This window comes from Ursus arctos, unplaced genomic scaffold, assembly GCF_023065955.2.
Source record: "Ursus arctos isolate Adak ecotype North America unplaced genomic scaffold, UrsArc2.0 scaffold_33, whole genome shotgun sequence".
NCBI classification, from domain to species: Eukaryota; Metazoa; Chordata; class Mammalia; order Carnivora; family Ursidae; genus Ursus; species Ursus arctos.
This window is the reverse complement of record NW_026623019.1, coordinates 823,524-839,633: the sequence shown is the minus strand read 5'-3', so window position 1 is coordinate 839,633 and position 16,110 is coordinate 823,524. Positions and strand designations below refer to the sequence as shown.

At 63.6% G+C, this 16,110-nt stretch overlaps 1 protein-coding gene across 3 annotated transcripts; it reads left to right on the top strand.

The window, feature by feature from the left end:
- The first annotated feature begins 635 nt into the window (after window positions 1-635).
- Window positions 636-9,564, top strand: NINJ1 (ninjurin 1). Of its 3 annotated transcripts, none has more exons than XM_026519144.4 (4): window positions 636-783; window positions 7,115-7,340; window positions 7,982-8,144; window positions 9,013-9,564. In XM_026519144.4, the coding sequence occupies exons 1-3, from the start codon at window positions 709-711 to the stop codon at window positions 8,134-8,136; spliced, it is 456 nt and encodes a 151-aa protein (XP_026374929.1). In that variant the 5' UTR covers window positions 636-708; the 3' UTR covers window positions 8,137-8,144; window positions 9,013-9,564. The 3 variants fall into 3 exon arrangements, with proteins under 3 accessions (XP_026374929.1, XP_057161641.1, XP_044247190.2); XM_044391255.3 differs by lacking the exon at window positions 636-783 and adding an exon at window positions 2,194-2,596; XM_057305658.1 differs by having other exon boundaries at window positions 643-783; window positions 7,982-9,564.
- The last annotated feature ends 6,546 nt before the right edge of the window (window positions 9,565-16,110 follow it).

Below are 16,110 nucleotides of genomic sequence, written 5' to 3'. Positions count from 1 at the left end.
TCCGCACCCGCCTGGCTTCGGATGCCTGGGAGCCGCTCGCGTGGGGCAGGGCGCCCGGGGAAACAGGACCCGACTGAGCCAAGGGCTGGGGAAACCGACGCGCTCTGGACGCACGCAGCGGCGCCACCCCAGGCACTGGGGCCTGCCTCCCACCATGGGGCACAGAGGCTGCGCCAACAGGGCGGGGGCCGGCACCGAGCGGGCCCAACCGACGGCGATGGCCCTCTGCCTCCCCCCACCTCCCAAGCGTGCGGGAGGCCAGGCTCAGAGGCTGGGGGGCCCAGGGTCAGGGAGCCCAGGGTGCGGGCCGGCCCGCGGGCTTCGCGGCGCCGGGAGAACCCCCACGCCTTGGCAGCGGCGCGCTCGCCTTCCTGGCGCGCCCGGCAGTTTGCGAAGTGGCCCGGGAAAGGCTGGCCCTTGGCCTCGTTTCATGGATTAAAAGTGTCCACGACGGGGCAGAGCGGACGTGCCGCCGCCCGCGCGAGGCCCGGGTGTTGGGGGACCGCGCCGCCCCCGCTGCCCTCGCCGGAGAGGGAGGGGTCCGGTGGGTCCTGCGTGCCCGCCCCTGCCAGGGGCGGAGTCCGGGGGCGGCGGGGCGTGGCGGGGGCGTGGCGGGGGCGTGGCGGGGGCGGGCGCGCAGCCGGGTCCCCGCTGCCCCCGCGCCGGCAGCGCTCAGCCCCGGAGCGAGGCGGCTCTGGCGGCCGCACCATGGAGTCGCGCCCCGAGGAGTTCGAGCTCAACGGCGACCTGCGCCCCGGCTCGCCCGGCTCCCCGGACGCCTCGGTAAGCCCCGCTCCGCCCGCGCCGCTGTGCGATCTTGGCCGGCGCCCGCCCTCTCTGGGCCCCGCGCCCGCTGCTCCCCGGGCACCTGGGGGCGCCGCCGACTGCGCGCCGCTTCCGCACTGCGGGGTGCCGGGGCGTCCCGTGCCGTCAGTCCGAGCGGTGGCCCCGGGGCTCCGGCCACCCCGGCAGGGGCGAGGGTCCGGCCGGGAGGTGCCCACGCCGAGCCGCGCGGTGGAGGGGCCTGGGCGCCACCTTCCCCCGCCTTCCGCGCGGGCCTCTAACTTCGGCCCCCGCATCTCCTCCCGCTGCTGCGCGCCCGGGCGCGCAGGATCCAGCCTCCGGGCCCCAGGCCAGCAGCGGGCAGACGGTTACGTCACCCGCCGTGTCCACCGCGACCGCTCTATCTGCTGCGTGCCCCGGTGGGGAACCTGGGCCGGCTGTGGCCCCTCCCTGTCCCCACCGCAGGCCCCCGGGCGGTGGTCCCGACTCGCACGGGGGAGGTGGTTGGGCCCCCCCGCCCCGGAGTCCTGTCCGGCGGTGGCATGCGCTCTTCCCAGGGCCCAGCACTTCCCCAGCACCTCTGTTGGTGGTACAGTCCCGGGCATGGCCCTCTGGTGACTTGTTGACTTTGAACATTCTTTCACTCTCTGACCCCCTGGGAATGGGGGCAGGGATGGCGGTCTCTCAGCCTCATGAACCAGACTGGGGTTGCGCTGCCCCCGTGTAGGAGGGCATGTGAGATGAGTGAGGCCCGGGGTGGCAGGGGCAGGCCCGTGTGCAGGTGGCCCCACGCGGTAATCCTGTCCATCCTTGCCTGTTTTTGGCAGAAGCTTCCTGGGGCTCAGCCTCCATGCTGACCCTTCAGTAAAGCCTGACCGCCCTAGGGTGGCACAGCACAGGACGCTTGTCCCTGGGTTGGTGGTGGGGAAACCAAGGACTGAGGAGGTCCTCACGCGGCCCTGTCCTGGCATGTAAGCACTTTGGATCCGAGGGCTGTGTGTGCCTGAGGAGGCTGCCTCACCTCTCTCGGCCCCCTGTGCACGGTCTGGAAAGCGAGTAACAAAACGCCCCTGCCTGCTTTGGGGAAGTCAGGCAACAAATAGGGCAGGTGGGTCGGAAGGGAGGGGTCCTGCTCACTTCCCAACCTGTGGCTGTGCGTTCCGCTCCAAGCCTGTTCTGCACCCTCTGCTTTGGCCGTGTGCCTGCAGGCTCCCGTGCATCTCAGGCCCGGGGAGGTCAGGTGGAGTCTCTGTGCGGCTCTGGGACCAGTGTGGGAAGACGTGGCCCCATTATCACTGAGCCGCTGTCTCAGAGTGGAGACCCGCCCAGACGGTAAGGGCTAAACCCCACCAGTGGGCGGGTGGGAGGGGAGTCAGGAAGGCTTCCTGTGCAGCGGGGACGTTGGCTCTGGGTACTGCAGGACCGGAGCGGGGGTGGCATGGCCCTGTGCAGTGTGGGAAAGGACGTCCCAGCAGAGAGGACAGCGACAGAAAGGCCCAAGGGCTGGACCACCAAGCCAGTCAGGGCTGGGAAGGAGGCGTGTGACAGGAGGTCGGGCCCCTCTACGGCCCGCCCGAGAGCCAGTGTGGTGGGGGGGTCTCCATTCACAGGCAGGGAGGCTCCAGGGAGGGTGGGCAGCCTCAAGGCCACTGCTCCCGCTGCCTGGGACTGGGACCCCTGACCCCACCCCCAGCCTCTGCCTTCCCCTCCCACTTTCAGGACCTGCCTTGTTGCGTTCTTGTGTCCATGACTCTGTGTCTCAGTTTCTCATCTGTGACCTAGGATGCTAGCAGTGAGTTTCTCCAAGAGCACGGTGAGGACCCACTGGGTGAATGTGTGTGCTGGGCACACAGTAGTCACATTCCTGCCCGCCGTACAGCACCCACTCCTGGAGAGGACTTGGGGCAGCACCTTCCCCCATGGGGGACCCTTTGGACGGGTATAGCCTTCCCCGCATGAGCGCCAGGGTGGGAAGAAAGTCTTGCTGGGGTGAGAGGCAAACCCCCGGGGTCTTCAGATGCACCACCTGGAGCGGGAGCCCCAGATGGCAGGGTGGCTGGGCTAGGTTGGTCCTGTGTCCCTGGCGCACACCTGGCAGTGGGGGGACTGACTGGGAGGCCCACGCTGAAAGCCCCTGTCCGTCTCAGGATGCCCGCTGCAGGCCAGGGTGTCCTCGTGGGGGCAGTGGGGCAGGTCACTCACCTTCCAGGGTAGCCTGGCGCAGGGAAGAGCCCGACAGCAGATGGACCCCGCAGGTGCCCCCACAGCTGTGCCTGTGCCCCCACGACTTCACGGAGGCCAGGCTGCCCGCGTTCCCTGCAGGAGCGGGTTGTGGCTGGAGACAGGAAGAAAAGTCAACATCAACTTTACAGTGAAAATGGCCCTTGGCTGTGTCATGCCTGCTGTGTCTTGGCGTGGAGACACCTGCCTTGGCCCACAGGAGACACTGGGCTCACACCCAGCTGAGGACACGGCAGGGAGGGAGCCGGACAAGGGGGGATGTGGCTCCTGGGCCACATCGGGGCTGCACAGAGCTCAGCTGTCCAGGGGAAATTCGCTCCTTTCCTCACTTCTGCCTTCCTGGAAGACTTCAGGACTGGCAGGGTCTTGCCCAAGTTCTAAAATGCCACCCTGACATGGCCACGGGGTCACTGCCGGCCAGTGCTGAGCCCACGGGAAGCAGGTCTGCCCAGCCTCCGGCCCAGCTGCTGCGGGAAACTCCCCCAGCAGGACTTCCTGCTGGGACACTGACGTGGGTCCGCAGACCTCTCAGGGCAGGCTCGCACCTTGTGGCCTTCATGCCACATCTGAGCAGTAGGCTTGTGTCCACTCTGCTGGGTCAGATGATGGACACCCAGGCCCTGCCACACCCTCCTAGGTTCTCGGGTCCCTCCCCAGAGGGAAGGACTTCAAAGCCCCCGCTCCCACTGGTACTCGCTGTGCCCCAGCGGAGGGGCTGTGGTGGGCCAGGATCTGAAGTCCTGGGTCCTGCTCAGCTCACACAGCCGTTTCCCGGGCTTGTCCTTTCTCCGTGCGGCTGGTTTGGGAGGCCGGATGCCCTGGCTGGCTGTGCTCCAGCAGACCAAGGGGCCTCCACGCCCGCATTTAGTCCCGTCTGCCCATGTTGCACATGAGGGAACTGAGGCAGAGAACGCGGGTGTGGGATTCTGGGGTGCTAGACAGAGGCGCCTGTGGAAGTGCACCCTAGCTCTTAGCAGGGCAGCTGATGGACATCGTGGATTTGGTGGTGGCCTTGGTCTCTCCTTCTAAAAATGTGAAGGTGCCCCTGGGCAGGAGTTCCTGTCCCACACTCTGACCGGGGTGTGGGGTCAGTGACAGGCAGGGCAGGCAGGATTGGAGGGCATCAGTGAGCTCTGGCCTGGTCTCATCTCCCAGGGGAGCAGGAGGCTGGGGTGGGCACCCTATCTCCTCCCAGCCAGGCCTGGGCTAGACTGGAGCGTCCATTAAGCTTTGGCCAGAACTGGGTGCTTGGGTGCAGCAGGTCTGGTTCCCGTTTGTCCTAAACCCTCCACGTCTGAGCCGAGGACACACAGCACAGTGGCCCTGGGCTAGGTGGCCTGGGCCCTGCTGGCTGCCCGTGAACAGCCACCCCAAGGCCCTCCATCCACAGAAGGTGGGCTTCCCTGCCCTCCTCCAGCTCCTTACCCATGAGGCGCCTTCCTGGCTTTTAAGGGAAAAAGATCCAGAGCTCACCCAGCTCCTGGGACCACCACTGTGGTTTGCGGAAGTCCCGTGGCCCACGCAGGTCATGGGCAGAGGCCTCTGTGGGCGGTTCCCAGAGTGGCTCCGGGAAGTCTGTTCTGGCCCAGGGCTGCGGCCGCCTTCCGACCCTACCCTGGTGGGCTTCCCTGGGACTCAGCCGTCACCCAGGCCCCAGAGTCCCCCTGCGGCTCCAAGCCCCTCCTCGGTGGCCACCAGGCTGTGTTATGCCCTGGGCAGCTCCCTCCACCGCACGCCCCCGCTCTGTGAAAAGGGAGGTTAATGCCCCCTCTCCATTAGTGGGGAGCTCTGTGCCCAGAGCGCGGCCTGGGGCCTACCGATGGGGAGACGGAGACCAGCCGCAGGCCGAGCACATTGTCAAGGCCACACGGCCAGGCTGTGGTGAGCGGGGCGGACAGGGCTCCTGCTGGCGCCCCCTATCACTGCAAGGGTTCAACAGGAAGCAGATGGTCGCGTGGGCAGGAAGTGCCCTGCACCAGGAGAGGCGTGTGGCCCAGGCCCTAGCTTGCCACCCAGGGCTCCGAGGCAGCGGCCAGGCCCACCACAACCTCACGGGCTGTGTGCTCCTGGCCCTGGTTCACGCATGGGAGACTGAGGCCCCCAGGGCGCTGGCTGTCCTGAGGTCACACCGCTGGAGCCCGGGGGTGCCTCTGAGTGCACAGCCCCCACAGGCTGGCCCTGACCCCAGCCCCCTCTGCAGGGCGTTTCTGAGCCCCGGTGCGTGGGTTCAAAGTGCAGCCCTCACTTGTCTTGGCTTTGGACAAGGTGCTTCCGGGGCTAGCCTCAGTTTACCCACAGTGAGTGTGTCTGAGGACGGGGCTGGGGAGGGCACCCTGGAGGAGGACACCCAGCAGAAGGATGAGCAAGATAGTGAGCTGCGCCCTGGGCGGAGGGGAGTGGGGACGCGGGGCACTGAGGTGTCCTTCCGTATTTGACTGCGTGTCTGTAAAGGACTCTGACGGCCTAGAGGGGCTCAGGAGAGAAGGGAACTCCTCCTCCTCCTCCACGGAGGCCAGCGGGTAGCCTAGACGTGCGTGTGCTGTGTGTGCACGTGTGCCTGTCTGTATACGTGAGCGCGTGCGTGCGCCCTTACGTTTGTTCGTATCCGTGTGGACGTACCCGTGCTTGTGGCGCCGCGCTCTTTCCTCCGGGACTGTGGTGGCCTTGAGGGAAGCTGCTTGGGCGCTTCTGGTTCCTGACGCCAGGAGCACACGCGCAGCAGGCCGGCACCCCGGACGCCCGCCCCGCCCCGCAGAGGGGCCACACGGGAGGAGGCGTGGCCAGCCCGGCAGCTTTGCAAGAGCAGAGGGGGGACAGCCAGGTGCTGTGGGAGCACAGGCCCCGAGGCGGCGAGGCGGCGGCTGCCCGCGACCAGACCCTGGGGAGTCGCAGCTGTGCTCTGATGGGTGAGGCCTGGGGTGTGGCCCCCCCAGCGGCGGGCGCAGCTGGAGGCGAAGCTGAGACCCCGGTGGGCCTTGGCAGTGGGTGGAATATTCCAGAAGCAGTCCGAGGAGCCGGCTTTCTCTGTGGGGCTTGGGCGTGGATCTTAAACCCAGTGCGCTTGCCGCTTAGCCACGGGGCGCTGAGGGAATTCTCCCTCCTGGGCATGCTATTCTAGATTACATTTAAGTTGAACAAGACACCCACGCGGCCCCACTTGTGGAGTTCAGGATTTTCCGGGGTGAGGTTTCCAGCGGCAGAAAGTGGAGGGGGCCTCTCACTTGCTGTGTGGGCCCCTCCCCGGCAGCCTGCCTCCCAGGCCTGCATCTTTCATGACTTCAGAAACACGAGCTCCCAAGTGCCCCAGGCGGCCGCAGTGCTGGGCCCGGTGGCTCCGGGGAGCCTGCGGACAAAGGGCCAGGGCTGAGGGGTTCGGGTTTGTCCTGGGGTCTGGGAAGGGGCCAGCCAGGGGCAGCTGGGGGAGGCCTACTGAGGGAGGAGGGCCCTCCCCACCTTGCATCCCAGGAGAGAGGGGCTTCCTGGAGGTGGTGACCTCTGGGCGGGGCGTGGAGGGCACGAGGCGTGGACCTGGCTCTGAGGCCCGGCCACGTTCCCAGGCGGAGGTGCTGGGAAGCCTGGACAGGAAGCGCCCCGCCCCGTGTCCCCAAGGCACTGTGGGGACAAACCTCATCACAAATACTGAATAAAAAGGCAGGAGGAGGCTTCCGGAGGGGCGGCCTGGGAGCCACGAGGGGTCCCGTGTGTGCACTCAGCTCCTGAGGCTCCAAGTTGTTTACGGTCATCCTGCACAGCTTTTCCTGTGGCGATCACACCTCAACAGAGTGGTTTAAAATTGTTTGTAAAAATAAAAATCAAAGAAGCAGCTAAGTTCAGCCGTAGCCCTCCTTTGGGAGGCGCTGGGTGAGCACGCAGGGACCTGGACCGTCCCGCTCGTCACTTGCCGCCCTGGCCTGCAGCCACCAGCCGGGAGGGAGGGCAGGCGGGCACCGGCGGGGGCGCGCAGGGACGGCCCGAGGCGGGTCGGCGGCGTTCTCGTCTCAAACGTGTGGTGTGCAGGCCCCACCGCGCCCGCACCTCACAGCCACCTCACAGCCCCGCCGGTCCCAGGCTGACTGCCCCCTCCCCGCAGCCGTCCCGCTGGGGCCGGAACCGGCCCATCAACGTGAACCATTACGCCAACAAGAAGAGCGCAGCTGAGAGCATGCTGGACATCGCCCTGCTGATGGCCAACGCCTCCCAGCTGAAGGCCGTCATCGAGCAGGGTCCCGGCTTCGCCTTCTTCGTCCCCCTGGTGGTCCTCATCTCCATCTCCCTCGTGCTCCAGATCGGCGTGGGCGTGCTGCTCATCTTCCTTGGTGTGAGCCTGGGCTGGGGCCCCCACGGGGGGGAGGGCCCTGGGGCGGCCCCGCCCATGATCCGCCTGTCCTGCTTGCATACCACCCAGGACAGGGTGCTCACCACCTGACAGGCCCACCAGCCATGCGGTCAGTCAGGATGTGGCTCCCCACGGAGGCCCCCCCATGTCTCTGTCCTCCCACCCACCCAAGCTGAGGATATAGGAAAAGGTAACCTCCCAGTGGTCTCCAGGGACTGGATGGTGGTCCTGCCCCCAAGGTGAGGGTCAGGGCTCGCCTCCACTGCTGGCTGTGTAACTTGGGGCAGGCACTTGACCCCCCAGGCCTGAGTTCCCCGACGTATAACGTGGGTGTAAGGACAGGGCCTTGGGTAGGCGTGAAGATTGCTAGACACTGCACACGGGCACTCAGAACGGGGCTTCCCTGTGTGCACTCGGCACGGTGTGCCTTATGGTCCAGCCCTGGGCGCTGGGCTGGTTCTGCTCTGCGCCAGGGCCGGGCCGCTCTGAGCTTCGTGCGTGGAGGAAGCAGGAAGCAGGGCTGCCAAGCTGAGCCCACAGGCACGGATCTCACCCCGAACCCAGCAGCGGGCCCAAGGGGTGCAGGGCCCCGGTGCAGTGTCTGCCCCCTTGTGCCCACAGTCAGGTACGACCTCAACAACCCTGCCAAGCACGCCAAGCTGGACTTCCTCAACAACCTGGCCACGGGCCTGGTTTTCATCATTGTCGTGGTCAACATCTTCATCACGGCCTTCGGTGTCCAGAAGCCTGTGATGGACGTGGCTCCCCGGCAGTAGGGGCTCAGGTGAGCCAGAAGGGCACGGGCCCCGCTGTCCACCACAAGCAGACCTTTGTGCCCTATGTCCCGTCTGGGCCTCCCGCCCATGGCCGCGTGCCCCCCATGCTCATCCCCTGTCTTCGCTCAGAGAGGTGAGCACCCACCCAAGGTCGCCCTCACCCACCCAAGGTCGTCCTACTTGGGAGCAGGAGCTGCAGGGAGGCTGGGTGACCCCCGGGTGTCTCGAGGGCAAATGCAGAAGGTCGGTAGGTCCAGCCCGTGTCGCGTGTCCCACACCTGGGCCCTGGTCCGGGTCGCGCACCACAGGTGCACACGGCCTTGGGCCTGCCCCAGACAGGGGGTGAGCACTGCTAACACAGCCGTCTGCCCACCAGCACCCCGCCCCCCGGCAGAGTGGGCAGGAGGCCGCGTGAACACCTGTCTGCTCCGGAGTGGCCGGCAGTTGACCCTGAGCAGGGCCGGCACGTGGCCTGGCTGGGAGTGTCTGTTCTGCCCACACCATGGCCGTCGGCCGCACCTGAGGTCCCACTTGCTGCCCGGCTGCTGGCCCTTGTTTATCGTCAAGTCAGTCCCCCGTGGAACCTTCTGGATGCCGGCCTGTTCCCTTGCTTGGGGCATGGTGACCAAGCCGTTTATTAATTGCCTGCTATGTGCCCCAGACGCAGTCCTGACCCTCCCTAATCATCAGCCCACCAGCCTCTGCTCTCCAAGGCCCCCCTTTAAATCCTAACAGTGACCCACACAGGGAAACTGAGGCTTGCCCAGGTCAGAATCGGGCCCTTCTGCCTCTGAAGTCGTAGCGGCCTCGAGGCTCGAGTCTGGCCACCAGAGCGGGGCTGGAGGCCCTCACACCCCTCCCCTCCCTTCTTGGCAGATGTCCCCGGATCGCACCCAGCCACAGCCAGCCAGATCCTGGAGCCACCTCCCCCGTGAGGCCCTCCCTATGGGGGGCACTCCCAGCAACCACAAGAGCCCAGGCGGGCTCCACTAGACTGTGTCCTGGGACGAGCCGCCCATGGCTAGGCCACCCCAGGTCCTGCTCCATCCTCGGCTGCCCCTCCCCCTGGAGAGTGGCCCAAGAGACAGAAGTGGAGAAGGGTCGTGGCCGCCACAGACACGCAGCAGCCCAAGAATGGGAGTGGGGGCCCCGGTCGGCCTTGGTCTCAGGACGTTTCTAGAAGGACAAGGAGGCCCCTGCCTCTGCCAGCGCAACGGGCATCTGGGCTTCGAGGCCCCACGCTGGGGCCCCGGGGTATCTGTGCTTCCTGACCCAGGACGTTGGACTGCTGCCCCCGCTGGCCACCGGCCCTGCACACGCCTTCCACCAGCAGTGACGGGGCAGCGCCCCGCCCCGCCCCTCCTCGGGGGCCTGAGCCCACACATTTCTAAGCACCAACGACCAATAAAGCTGACACACCTCCTCCCCTCTCGGTCCTCGGCCCTGCATGATGTCCCCAGGCCCCCGAGCCTGTGAGGGGTTCCCCGCCCCACTGGGCTGTCGTGGGGTTGCAGTCCCAACCACGGGCACCTTCTCAGGGACCGAGGGCTCGCACAGCTCCTTGGTGCCTGGCATGTCAGGGTACGGTTTTGAGGCAGAAGCCGGGTTCTGGGAGCTCCGGTGCCTGGCATCTTTGATTGAGACGCACATTAGAGCTGCAGAAATGGCTCATCCCGTAGCCCCAGGATGACATGGTGGGTCGCTGTTTGCTCCGTGAGCAGTAGCCATGGCCCCCAACCCTGGGGCTGGTTGGGACATGGATTCTCCAGGGCAGCCATGGCTCCCGTGAGGGACAGCACGCAGCGCCGACTGCCAAAAGGGTCAGGGTGAGCCTTCCAGAAATGAGTTTGCCGACATGACCACACACGATGACCAGGTCAGAAAACCAGCCTGACCCACAGCTCTCGTCTACACTGCAGACCTGTGCGTGCGTTGCCAGATAGCCCGCGGACTCGTATAGCAGGATAAACCGTGCATACCCTGCCCCTGGCTCTGGCTCCGGGCTCAGGTGGGCATGTTCAGGACGACTGGCCGGGGGTGCTGTGTCAGGGCCGCAGGAGGGCCACTGGTGCCCCATCAAATTTGGTGGCTTTTGGGGTCAGAAGCCAAGACCTGGACCCTCCACTGAAGAGGTCGGGGGAAGGACGGTGTGCACGATGACCTTGGGGAGCAGCCAGATGTCACCCCCATGCGTCCTCAGGGCACGCGGCCCACAACCCCTGACCTCATGGAAAGTTCCAGCGCTCAGGATTCCTGCAGTCTGCATGCCCACGGTCTCCCCTCTGTGCCCACAGCCCTGGTCCATGCAGGGTGCCCAGCACTGCTGGTCAATCAAGCCGAGGGGGCCAAGGGGAGGGGGCTGGTGCTGGGCAGACACCCGCAAGGGCTTGCCCCGAGGGTCTCCTCACTGGTTGGAACGCCCTGCTCTCTCAGTCCACCCCTGCAACCTCCTGGGACGGAGCCCTCCTCTCTGCCCCCCTTGGCCCCTCTTTCCCGACCCCCACTGGCCCCACCCCTCATGTCCTTGATGGGGCGACACCCTCACCTGGCCCTTCAGGTGGGGTATGTTCCGGTTCCAAGGCCCCTCCGCCATCTCAGCCCAGGGCAGCTCCAATACCCCATTCCTTAAAAATGCTCAGGTGACCCCTGGTCAGCTCGCACAAAGTGATCAATAAACAGAAGTGCTTGTGGGTAAGATGGGCCAAGTTTTGCTTTAAGACCCTACAGGAAAGGGGCGCCTGGGAGACACAATCGGCTAAGCATCTGACTCTTGATTTTGGCTCAGGTCATGGTCTCAGGGTCGTGGGATTGAGCCCTGCGTCAAGCTCCACACTGGGCACGGAGTCTGCTTGGCATTCTCTCTCTCTCTGCCCACACCCCCCCAAATCAAACAAACCACTCCAAGAAAAAGCTTGGGGAAACGGATGAAACAAGGTGGAGAAGTGCTGGGTAGCCAGGAGCTGGGGCCCCAGGGCAGCCCTCTGCTCTGGTGAGCGTCTCCGTGTCCTGCAAAGAGGGTTTGTAAAGGTGAGCCACGCGTGGGACAAGGTCCGTGAGGAAGCGCAAGGAACAGGTGGGTGGAGGGTGGACACGTGTTTCCCGTGGAGCTGATGAGCATGAGCCCCGCCGAGCAGGGGCAGACGCAGAGCTGTGCGGTGGCCGGCCCTGGGGTCTGGTGGCGTGGGGGTCAGGAACGGAAATGGCCCTGGGGGGGCGGGGAGTGTAGCGCACTCTCCCGCTGCTGGCTTCAGGAGCATGTCTCCCCTTCCTTGACTTGGTTTTTAACAGAAAGCTGGGGGGGGGGTCAGGCTCACATCTGTGACCTGTCCCCATAATCTGGCCCTCCTGTCGCCCCCACCCAGGCACCCCATCCTGTCTCCCTTGCCCCTCTCCTCCCGGCCACCCCCACATGTCCCAGGCAGCCTGTTCCCCTGGCCCAGTCCTGCCCAGGGTCTGACACAGGTGGACACCGCCCTGCACCAGGCCCCTGGGGTTGTCCACAGTGGCCGGTGGCCTGTGATGTGGGCTGGCCGGTAGTCATGTGGGGAGCGCCAGGGACATGGCCAACAGATGGCCTAGCTCCTCCTTTGGCCAGGACAGGAAGTTTGTCAGCACGCACCAGAGGGGCGAACCCCAGATGACTGGACTGGCTAGCATCCACAGTGTCCCCCCAGGCCCATGTCTGAGCCCTGCCCACCCCTGCCATGCCTGGCTCAAGGCCAGGGCTGCCCCCCAGAAAGGGAGGGTCCTACCTGCCAGTATCCTGAGGGTTGACGCCACCACCTGTGTCCTGTGTCCTTGGAACCATGTCTGGCATACCGCTGGCGCTCAGTAAATGTCTGTTGCAGACCTACTCACTCACCCACCAGAGCCAGGTGCCGCATATGCATCGGGAAACCGGGGCTAACAGAGCCCTGGGGGGACAGTGAGACCTTGCGAGTGAGGGAGGGGAGTGAGGAGCCAGGAGGTGTGCTTGTGGACATGGAGGGCGCCCTCAGGCGGTGCCGGGGGCCTGGAGGGAGCCTCGGCAGGGGTGTGCTTAACTGGAGAGAGCTGATGGATGGACTAGGGCGGAGGGTTGTTAGGTGAGCAATAGAGGGTAGGTGACAGGCGGTAGGAGTGGACGCGGTCATCCCCGGGCCACCCAGGCACCTTCCCACGTGAGGAATAGCTTCTGTGCTGTAGAAGGCCAAGGCCACCCGCCACCTCTACCAGTAACCTGTGTCTTCTGGATCTACTCCAGCGGCGGTTTCCACCCCCCCACCCCCCCATACCCCTCATACCCCCCCATCCCCTCCCCCACGCTCCTCCCCACTGCCCACCCTTCAAGGCCCTGGAGTCACTGACCTGAGAGGAGGAAGGACGGGGGCAGCTCAGGGGCCCGAGGAAGTGAGGCTGGGTGAGGCTGCAGGGTTAGGTCTTTCCTCCTTCCCACACCAGGTGGCCACCCGCCCTTACCTTCCTCCCTCCCTCAGGTGCCTCCTCTCCCACTTGAATTGAATTGAATTGAATTGAATTGAATTGAATTGAATTGAATTCCGCTTTTCTCTGGGCATTACTTTTAAAAACCAGGGAGCTGAAGGTTTCAATGTTTGTTTTTTTTTTCTCTTTCTCTCAAGTATTGATGTAAGGGGACCGGTGTGGGGCCTGAGGAAGCTGCCCCAGGGCAGCAGTACACCCCTCACCACATCCAGCCCAGTCCCAGTCCCTCAGCTGGGGGGTTGGGCCCTGGCCCCTTCCAGGTGAGGTAGGAATCAGGGTCCCAGCTGCCACCTGGCTAGTGCTGAGGGACCTTCATCCCATCTGTGGGACAGTGGGTCCCAGGGCCCCTCCAGCAGGCGGCCAATTGAGGGGCCTCAGCAGGCCTGGTGTTGAACAGAACTTTTGGGGGGCATGGGGAAAACAGGAATCTTCTGAGCCCATCAAAGAACGCTGACCCAGGGGAACTGGAAATAACAACCCCAGATTCAGCAGGGTCAGCACCTTCACCCTGACACTGCACCTGCAGTCAACACCACCCTCTCCCGGGAGGGAGCGCTGTGTTGTGCAAGAGGCAGCTGCCATTTCCTGCTCCACAAACACCAGGCTGTGTCCTCACCCGGCCCTAACCACATGGCCCTCACCACATCCGCCCAAGGCAAGGCCATCTAGAGCCCATACTCCTTCCACCAGGAGACCCCTACTTCACCAACACTCTCCATCACACCTTCCTCACACCCTCCTCTACCTCTTCACGTCTTCTTCAACCTCCTCACACCTCCTCACGCCTCACATCCTCCTCAGCCTCCTCATGTATTTCTCACACTTCTTCCCATCTCCTCATATACTCCTCCCACCTCCTCACATACTCATCACACCACCTCACACCTCCTCATATACTCAACCTCCTCACACTTCCTCACACCTCTTCATATACTCCTCACATCCCTTCCCACCTCTTCATATACTCCTCACAACTCCTCAGTCTTCAACCTCCTCACATACTCATCACATCACCTCACACCTCCTCATACTCCTCAACCTCCTCACACTTCCTCACACCTCCTCATATACTCCTTACACCTTCTTCACACCTCCATATACTCCTCACACCCCCTCCCACCTGCTTCCCCCACCTCCAACACCCTTCTCACACCCCCTCATATACTCTTCACATCTCCTCACATCCTTCTTTCACCTCCTCACACCACCTGACAACTTCATCACACCCTCCTCACACCTCCTCATATACTCCTCACACCCCCTCACACCTCCTACACCCTCCTCACACCCCCTCACATCACCTCCCACTTCACACCTCCACACACGCTCCTCACATGTCATTTCACTGTCCTTAACCCTCCTCACACAACTGTGACATATTTAATCTTGGGAACTATTCTCCACCCCAGGAAGCCTCTCCCAGCTCCTGAACTCTTCTGGAGGTAGAAATGGCATCTCAGTACTATTGTAGCCACGATGAGGACCTACTCTTGTTACTGTAGTATTTGGAAGGGCTTCCTGGAGGAGGTAACATTTTACCAAAGACTGAAGGTTAAATACATGGGGGTTTAGGAAAGAGCATGCCAGCTATGGACACAGCACGTGAAAGGTGCTCAGGCATGGATTATGAGTGGTTCCAGTTGTAGATGAGAGGTTCCAGTCCCCTCACCACAGGGACTAACGGTGAGGGCCTAGAGCAGCTGGGGCAGGGGGAGCAGGGGAGTTTGTGACCTGTGGTGCCCTTTCATGCCCTGGCAGACCACCACAGCTCACCAGCTGGGTCCTGAGACCTGAGGCAGGACCGACCACCCCTTGCTCGGGGAAGGAACCCTACCACAGGGCCCTAAGGAGTGGAGGCCTCACAGGTCTCAGGTGGCGGACAGCAGCAGGACCTTCCTTCTCCGCTACTGGCCTGCTGGGCCTGTCTGTCCCTGGGATGTTTCTTCAAAGGCGCTGTCTTGGTTTGGGTGGCTGATACATATAGACATTTACTTCAGGAGGCTGGAAGTCTGAGATCAAGGCCTCAGCAGAGTCGGTGTCTGGTGAGAACAGCTTCCTCCTCTCGCTGTACCCTCACGTGGCAGGCTCTCCGGAGTCTCTTTTATAAGGTCACTAATCCCTCTTGGGCTCCACCCTCATGATCTAATTACCCGCTAAGGCCCTATCTCCTACCACCATCACCTTGGGGGTTAGGTTCACTACTGTGGATTTTGGAGGGACACAAATGTTCAGAACATAGGAGGTGTTATCGGCTGAGGTAAAATTATAACACTCCAGAAACCTCTCTTCACCTCCTGGGGGCGAGCCATGCCTGCACCTTCACGCAGTGGCTGAATTTACTTTTACCTGGGAGCATCCATCACCTTGACCCACTGTCTCTGTCACCTTCACCAGGGTGTGTCTGTCACCTTTTCCCAGCTGTGTCTCTCAGAGAGAGGGACAAACATGGAGAACACCCCAGGGCACCTGCCCAGGAAGAAATGTACCCTGGGAAGTGGCATCTCGGCCCCTTATGATGGGTGGAATGGCTGCAGACCAGGTAGGACATGCCTGGCTGAGCCTCAGGGGTCTGCTGACCTCCAGAACCTCTGCCCCCCACCCTCCCACCCCCGAGCTCAGAGTCCAGAGCAGGTGCAGGGACAGGGACCAGGCCCCTGGTCTGGCAGGCCAGCGAGAAGGCGGCCTCCAGTCCAGCCTCCGCAGTGATGGGAGTCGTTCGCATGGGGACCTGGCTGCAAGGGATCTGAAATGCAGTACGTCTCTCCAGCCCCAGTCAGGCCCTGGAGGGGGACAGCTGGGGAATGGGCAGGCTCACAGAGTCCTCACCTGGGCCCTGAGCAAAGTCAAGACCTTCGTGTAGGCAAAGCTGCGGGGGCTCTATTCAGCCCAGTGGCTCAGGGTGGCCCGGGTGTCCTCACAGCCAAATGCAAGCAACCACGCTTGCTCCACCCACCGGGGTGTCCCAGAGAGAAATATGCATCTGATGCACCTTCCCAGAAACTGGTAAATTCACAGAGAGAGTTCTGGGGAACAGCATTTAACTGAGCAGTGCTGTCCCAGGCCTGCTCAAGTTCTCCCAGGAGTGTTTCCATTATACTGATGGGCAAACTGAGGCTCCGAGTTTGGAGACACATCAGAGCCTGCCGCACAGAGATGGAGAGCGAGGAGTAGGCCATGCTGTCCCATCCAGGTGTGCCAGAGGGCTCTTGCACTCAGCTCTCCCTAGCCCTGGCCCTCATTGCCCACCTGGGCACAGGAATGAGTGAATTAACCCCAGAGCTGGCTGTGTGGGGGTGGGGCACCATGCCCTGAAGCTGCTTCCTCTGCCCCCACTAGTTCCCCTCCCCGTGCCCTGTCGCCCTGAAACCTGGGAGCAGCTGCCATTCCTGGAGTTGGCCAGCCCTGGCATCTCCGGAAACCTCCCACGGAAAATGCAAACTCATGGTGATTCTTGGGTTGACAAATATGCTTCCGTTTCCCCAAAAGGAGGCT